Genomic DNA, 7,615 nt, shown 5'->3' on the forward strand with positions numbered 1-7,615 from the left:
CCATGTTACATTTTATTTGACGGGCATAATCTTTCATTAATTCCGTTTAAGTATAATCCTTCCTTTAATTCCATGACGTCCTCACCCGTTTTAGTTGGGAATCAATTCCTTCCTTTTCTAGTTAGTAGCCTCAACACATTGAAGCCTACAGATCCTTCCTTTTAGTTATCCTACCTTTTTTTATCTCAAGTCCTTCCTTTAATTAGCCTCATCTTTCTTTAATTAGCCTCATCTATTTGAATATTCTACTTATTAAGATCATAATCTTTCATTTAATTATTCCGCCGGTTTACCTATAATTCTTTCTTTAATTAGTCACATCCTTTTAAATATTTTATTTAAGCCCACAATTCTTTCTTTAATTAGCTCATTCACTTAATTAGCTTGCCTTAAACATGAGGATTGTCATTCGTATATTTGGAGTGAGTTGAGATTAGTAAATGTGAATGGCGTATAGTTTGTTGGTCGTTACATCGACAATCTGGACAGGAGGTTCTATGTTTAATTCTTCCAATGTTGATTTATTTTGATCCAATTATTTTTTGCTGTCTCTATGGAAGCCCATAAAAGACCCATCAACATAGAAGTACCTGCCCGCGTGCACTCAAACCAAACGGAAAGGACTAAATCAAACCAAAAATACATATTCCCTTTATTAATAATGGGTATAGATATAGTTATAGATAAATTTTGTTCTTTTTGCTAAAAAATATAAAGTTTGGTCGTATCTGAAGAGAAAACCAACTGGCAGCCGCGTGTGGCATAAAACTCGGATTAATCTACCGCGTGCCATAAAATAAAATCTAGGGTTCATGCCGCAAGAACATCATAATATCCGTGTTTTCTGAATTTCACTGAGCTATTACGTGCGTCAAAAGACAACAAATCTCATACTTATTTTCTAATCTAAAGAAAATTTGTGATATCCACGCACAAAACGACGACATAGAAGAATCCGAGCTTACGCAGCACCGTATGCTTCGGGCGAGCGCACGCGGCCTCTGCGTCGGCCGCCGACGACACCTCATGGCCTCCCTCCTCGCCTTCTCCTCCTCCGCCTCCGGCCTCCCGCCCAAACCCTCGCCGTCCCACACCGCTCCCCCTCCGCCCCCGGCTTCCGCCTCCGCACGAGCGTCGCGCTTCCGCCTCCTACTCGCCCGCGCCTCCGCGCGCCGCGACCCCGAGCCGCCGCCGCCGCCGCCTCCGCAGGCCGAGAGCGAGAAGAAGTCGATTGCGGTGAGAACGGGGGAGCTGTTCTTGGGTCTGAGTGCGCTGTTCGTCCGCGCGGGGAGGGGGACGGCGCCGGTGGACGAGGTGGAGCAGAGGGAAGGGGTGTTGTGGGAGCAGCGCCCAGAGGACGTGGAGGCGGAGCGGCAGCGGAGGGAGGTGGCGACAGCGAGCCCCGGGTTCAGCTTCTCAGCCGCCGGGCTTCTCTTCCCCTACCACCTCGGCGTCGCGCAGTGCCTCCTTGACAAAGGCTACATCACAGTACGCATCTTTATCCCCCACCTCATCGCCATATCCTCATGTGCATCCATACTTTCTGTACTGTATAGCTCGGACAAATAGTGATTTCAGCCATTGTTGTGCCTGGTGCCTACAAGCAATTGAGCGCCTTTTGGGTTAAAATACATGTAGCTTGGTTGTGTCTTGATCTCATGCTACTTTGTACTAGGTGGTGGTGGCAGGGCATGCCGTGGTTATGCATGGGAACTAGTAGTATACCTGAGCGTTCATCACTTATGTGTGATCCAAACTTATATATTCATCTATTGTAGAAACCTTCTTATAGACTATTCTTTTCCCTTTTTGGCATATGCATTAGGAAAGAACTCCGTTAGCTGGCTCATCAGCTGGTGCCATAATCTGTGCAGTGATTGCATCCGGGAAGACAATGCAAGAGGCTCTTCAGGTGACCAAGATTCTAGCTGAAGACTGCCGGAGTAAAGGGACTGCCTTTCGCCTTGGGGTATGTCTTTTGTTTATTTTTGTAAAGTACTCCCTCTGTTCCTCGACACTTATTTTGGAACGAAGGGAGTATATGTTTTAAGTATACTGAGTGCTGTATGGATAAATTATGGTAAGGTAAGGGAGCAAATGACCTGGAAAAAATGCTCGAAGTGAAGTATTTTCCTCTAAATTGTTGTGTTGTGTTTTCTTTATGAATTAGAACCCTTGCATTGTTCTGTTTTGTGGTGTTTATCTGTTGAAGTGCAACATTATGAATTGATTATTAAAAAGATTAAGATGCTGCAAAACTGGATCAGTAGCATCAGCAGTGCATGACCATGAGACGTGAGTTATCATGAATTTTGGTGACTAAAATGGACTGTGACAGAAACGATGTGGAGCTTCTGTTTGTTTACTATGTATGCATACACTGCTTTAATCCTTGAGCTCTTGGTTCTGTAAAATTAATCTATTAAAAAAATTCAAAACCTACTGAGCTATGAAAATTTAGCTCGTCAAGTTATATTTGTCATATATCATTGGGTGCCAGATGCCAACTCTTGACTCAAGTACCTGAACATGTAAATTATAGGTAAAACTATGCGAGTCATGGTTTATTTATGACTAATTTTCCAACTGAGTTGGGAATTTGTTGTAGTATTATAGATTATCTCATTTTTCAAATTTTGGTTTGTTTGGTGTTTGCTGTACTTACTCAAGATTAAGTTCATGTTTTCATTTACAAACAAAGTAGTGGCATAAAAGGGTGATGAATAACCTGCCATCTTGTTATACGCCCTTAAATAAATAAGCTGAAGATCAAAGATATTATGTCCAAGCACTAGTTCTTACTTGTATTAGCTGGTGAACTTTTACAGGTTTTCACCATGTAATCCTGTGCCCTTGTGCAGGCTGTACTCAAGGATGTTCTAGAAAAGTTTCTCCCAGATGATCTGCATATCAGGTGCAACGGAAGGATCCGTGGTAAGCTTTATACTATACAAGTGTTGTATCTTCATGTTGTCTATGTGCATTTTCTGCTATTTTTATCTCTGGCAACTTAGCTTGGTCATTTTCAGAAAACTGATGTTCTTCTCATACAGTTGCTATTACTCAGTTGTCCTGGAGGCCTAGGGGCTTACTGGTTGACCAGTTTGACTCCAAGGAAGACGTGATTAATGCAATTATTACATCTTCGTTTATTCCTGGGTGAGACTCATGCTAACCTTTCCTAACACTGCATTTGTGTTCTTATATTTTGCTTAATGAGAAGACGATTTCTTTGTGTTCTTATTTCAGATACTTAGCCCCCAGGCCTGCGACTTTATTCCGTAACAGGCTGTGCGTTGATGGGGGGCTTACATTGTTTATGCCACCTACTTCTGCTTCTGAAACAGTATATCTACAACTTCCTTTTGCTGTTCCTGCAACATTATTCTGATCATAAGCATTATTAGTGTCTTGCATGCTACTCCCTCATTCCCATAATATAAGAGCGTTTTTGACACTACACTAGTGTAAAAAACGCTCTTATATTATGGGCGGAGGGAGTATATTTTTGGAATTTAGGGTACTTTTAGATACACAATTATCTGGAGCCTTGTCTTTCATTTATTTCTTCTGGGAGGAATTTTCTTCCTTTCTCCCAACAATGAAGACATCTCTCCTTCTGTTTGATGATCTGCCATTGAAAGGATGTTGCTACATGTGTTTGCCTCACAATGTTGTTCTTTGCATATTTTTCTCAAATACACTTGTTTATACTCTTTTATACTCATAACCATACTTAACTGAAATACTATCTTTATTTTGTGCCTTGCACACAAGCACTTCTCCTCCTTCATACGAGAGCATGGGCATAAGTTTGCCTGATATTCGTCCTCACTTGCGAGCTGAGGCTTTTGTTTGTACACTCTGTTACTCTGTTTTCAGCACCATTCACTGTCCACTGGTGGAACCAGTCTACTGTAGTACTCAGACCACATTTTGGTTTAACACAATGCTCATCACTGACTGGTATGGCTGTTAATGTAGGTTCGAATCTGTGCTTTCCCAGCTGGCAGACTAGGACTGCAAGGGATTGGTATTAGTCCAGACTGCAATCCGGAGAACAGAGCTACTCCACGACAGGTAGCAGAAATTCACATGTACAGTTCTTGCAACTATCCATGGTTTTGTTCTATAACTTAGCCTCGGTGCTCTTGAACGAATTCCAGCTGTTTAACTGGGCTCTGGAACCTGCTGAAGATGAAGTTCTCGATAAATTGTACGAGCTTGGGTATCAGGATGCAGCTGTGTGGGCTGAGCAGAACCCTCCTGAGTCAACTGTGAAGATTGAGCAGCTCGTTACAGATTGAGAAGGGCTGGAGCCCTGAACAAAGTGAGCATCTTGGTCCTTTTTAGTCTTGACGTAGATATCTAGATTCGTCCTTTGTTTGGTTGAAAGATGTCAAGTATTTTGTTCGCTCAGAGGCTAGCAGCCTCTTGTAAATTTGTAATATAAGTGCACCTCTATTTTTGAAATCTACAGCCTCTTGGCTATAGGTTTTATAACTGCGCAATTATAACTACATCCACATGCTAGAGCTTAGTACCCCTCCGGGTTTTTTTCTTTGGGAAAACGGTCGCAGTTCAAGCGTAGTAATAATAATACTTTATTATATAATAGCTAGGATATGTGCAGATTCATTTAGAAGCATTTTCACATTATAAAAGATTGAAGATTTTATAATTATGTTGTCTAATTTCACTTTGAACTAGATATTATGACCTTGTGACACTTTGAACCGGGTTTTATTCATTTCATATTTTGACCAGATTTTAGGTTCGTAACAGAAATGGTTGGTGAACTAATCTCGGTAGGTTTGAAGTTTCTACAAGAGGGGTAGCATGGCTCACAAAGAAACGGGCAAGGAGAGGACGTGGAGTTTCTACATCCAGTAGCAAATGCTCCTGGTGTGAACAGTAAAAAAAAAAGTCAAATAAATTCTGATTTTTTTTGTGGCATACTTATACAAATGTTTGTTGTGCACGTAAATTTCATCGCGAAATCACATTGGTTGAAGGTGTGGTAAAAAAGTCGATGCTCTAAAAATGTTACTTACAAAAGCATTTTGGAGCTCTGATTTTGTTTTTTTGGCATGACTTCCACGAATGTGATTTCATGATGAAAATTTTCATGCACAAGAAACACTCGTGAAAGTATGTCACCAAAAAATTTCAGAATTTTTTGTATTTTTTGATTTCACTGTTCACACAGAATGATACTTTCGGCAAGGAGAAGTTTTTTGACAGAATGGATACCTTTATTGACACTTTACCTTTTTCTTCTTCTTTTAAATGAGATCCATTCATGACATGTTTTTATAGAAGAAGCTCAACCGAGTGAGGAATCAGAAATTAACTCCCTTTGCCACTTGGCTACAGCCTAGTTCTCATGGCTCAGATGATTTTCAAATTTTGTTATAAAAATCCAAAAGAAAACTAGCAAGATAGGGGACGAGAAGGGTGATACAACCAATCTGAGGCAACCTCTGCTCCTATACCAAACAATGCGTCTGGTCGACCTCAGGTTGCCTGATCTTCACAAATTGAAGGAGAGAGAGGCAAATGAGAGGAAGAAAAACAAGGAGAGAGAGGCAAATGAGAGGAAGAAAAACGAGGATAAACAAATCCAGCAACAACAAACATCATGTTAGAAATATTGTAACGCCTCTGTAATGTACGTGGTAGCCTTGAGCTTCACGTATAGGATTAGGAGAGTAGTTGGAGTATCCTTTTATCTTTCTATCCTTTCTTCTCTCCCTCTCATGTAATCCTCCTCCACGGTTGGAGATCTCAACCGCACCATGTACCCCTACGAGACTAATCCTCTTGTCACAATCAATATATACCTCGCGGGCTCTCTCTATGAGAGTTGAGACGCTTCACCAATCTTAACATGGTATTCAGAGCCATCTTCTTCCTCCACATCTAGCTCTCCACCAGATCAAACCTAGCCGCCATCAAAAACCTCCTTCAGATCACAACCTAGCACCATGTCTTCTTCCTCCAGTCCGGCTTCTTTCTCTAGCTTGAACAACACAATCTCCGAACCCCTTAGCCGCACCAACTACATCCTATGGCGTGCCCAGGCTCGCTCTCAGATCATGGGAGCCGGCCACTATGGGTATCTTGACCAAACAATCCCTGAACCTACCAAAACAATCTCGTCAAAAAACTCTGAAGGAAAGGAACAGATTGTTCCAACTCCCGCCTACACCCCTTGGTTAATCCAAGACCAGCAGATCGTAGCCTACCTGCTGAGAAATCTCTCCAAAGAAATCCTAGTTCAGGTTGCCTCGATGGAGACATCGCGTGCGATCTGGACATCTCTGGCAAACATGTTCACAGCCCAATCCGCATCCCGTGTGAATAACCTCAGAATCTCTCTGACCAATGCCCACAAAGGTTCCCAATCTGCTGCTGCTTATTTTGGTCATATGAGGTCTCTTTTGGATGAACTTGCAGCTGCAGGAAGGCCTATCGGGGAACCGGAGCTACTGTCCTTCATCATCGCGGGGCTGGACATGGATTACCAGTCCATCATCTTGGCCCTGGATGTCCACATCGAGCCCGTCTCCGTTGATGAGCTGTTCGCCATGGTGGCGAACTTTGACCAGCGGGTCGAGATTTTCCATGGCTCAGGTGCGGGCGGCTTTAAATCCTCAGCCAACATGGCTGCGAGAAATCGTGGCGGCGGCGGCAAAAACAACTAGCGAGGCTCGCCCAAACCCACTAATGGTGGTGGTGGCGGGTACCGCGGTGGTGGTGGAGGCAACAACAGCGGTGGCGGCTATAACAACCCCAACTACAACAAAAGCGGCAATGGTGGTGGTCCTGTCTACCATAACAACGGTGGCCGCGGTCACCACTACAACAACAAAGATCAAGGGCGCCCCTTCTACAACAACAACCAGGGGCGCCAAGGTGGCTACGGCGGTGGCTACCGTGGTGGCTATGGCGGCGGCAACAACTTCCAAGGATATGATGAGTATGAGCGCAAATGTCAAATCTGTAAAAAAAACTAACCACATAGCAAAAGATTGTCTTTGGCGCTATGATGAAAATTCGCAGAAGAAGAAAGTTGCAGCCGCCGCAGATGTGTCCTATGGTGTGGACACGAACTGGTATGCCGATACCGGTGCTACTGAACATCTCACTCCCAACATGGAAAGGTTGACCATGCAAGAGAAGTACCACGGCCATGATCAAATCAACACCGCAGCAAACGGTCAAGGTATGATGATAACTCACGTTGGTCAATCTACTATTAAAACCCCTCATAGCGTTTTTTATCTCAATGATGTCCTACTTGTTCCACATGCATCAAAAAGTCTTGCTTCTGTTCATAAAATCACTCTTGATAATGGGGTCTTCATAGAATTTCATCCGTTTTTCTTTTTGATCAAGGATCAGGCAACACGGAAGGTCCTTTATCGCGGTAGATGCGTGGATGGTCTCTACCCATTGATTCCTACACTTTGCAAGTTCAATAAACAAGCCTTTGGAGCCATTAGAGTTTCTTCAGAAAGGTGGCACAATCGCTTGGGCCACCCGTCTTTTTCCATTGTTTATCAAATTCTTAGCAAGAATAAACTCCCATTTGTTGGTGAGCGAAATTGTG

At 43.0% G+C, this 7,615-nt stretch overlaps 1 protein-coding gene across 1 annotated transcript; it reads left to right on the top strand.

The window, feature by feature from the left end:
* The first annotated feature begins 975 nt into the window (after positions 1-975).
* On the top strand, positions 976-4,526 carry LOC119364958 (patatin-like phospholipase domain-containing protein 4). The gene is made up of 7 exons (XM_037630532.1): positions 976-1,488; positions 1,826-1,969; positions 2,862-2,934; positions 3,054-3,159; positions 3,250-3,346; positions 3,985-4,080; positions 4,167-4,526. The coding sequence occupies exons 1-7, from the start codon at positions 976-978 to the stop codon at positions 4,305-4,307; spliced, it is 1,170 nt and encodes a 389-aa protein (XP_037486429.1). The 3' UTR covers positions 4,308-4,526.
* Positions 4,527-7,615: the final 3,089 nt, after the last annotated feature.

The sequence above is a fragment of the Triticum dicoccoides genome, chromosome 2B (assembly GCF_002162155.2).
Source record: "Triticum dicoccoides isolate Atlit2015 ecotype Zavitan chromosome 2B, WEW_v2.0, whole genome shotgun sequence".
NCBI lineage: Eukaryota > Viridiplantae > Streptophyta > Magnoliopsida > Poales > Poaceae > Triticum > Triticum dicoccoides.

Coding starts and splice junctions, on each gene's coding strand:
- LOC119364958 (XM_037630532.1), top strand. CDS start 976: ATGCTTCGGGCGAGCGCACGCGGCCTCTGCGTCGGCCGCCGACGACAC. Junction 1,970..2,861: donor GGACTGCCTTTCGCCTTGGG/GTATGTCTTTTG, acceptor GCCCTTGTGCAG/GCTGTACTCAAGGATGTTCT. Junction 3,160..3,249: donor ACATCTTCGTTTATTCCTGG/GTGAGACTCATG, acceptor TTCTTATTTCAG/ATACTTAGCCCCCAGGCCTG.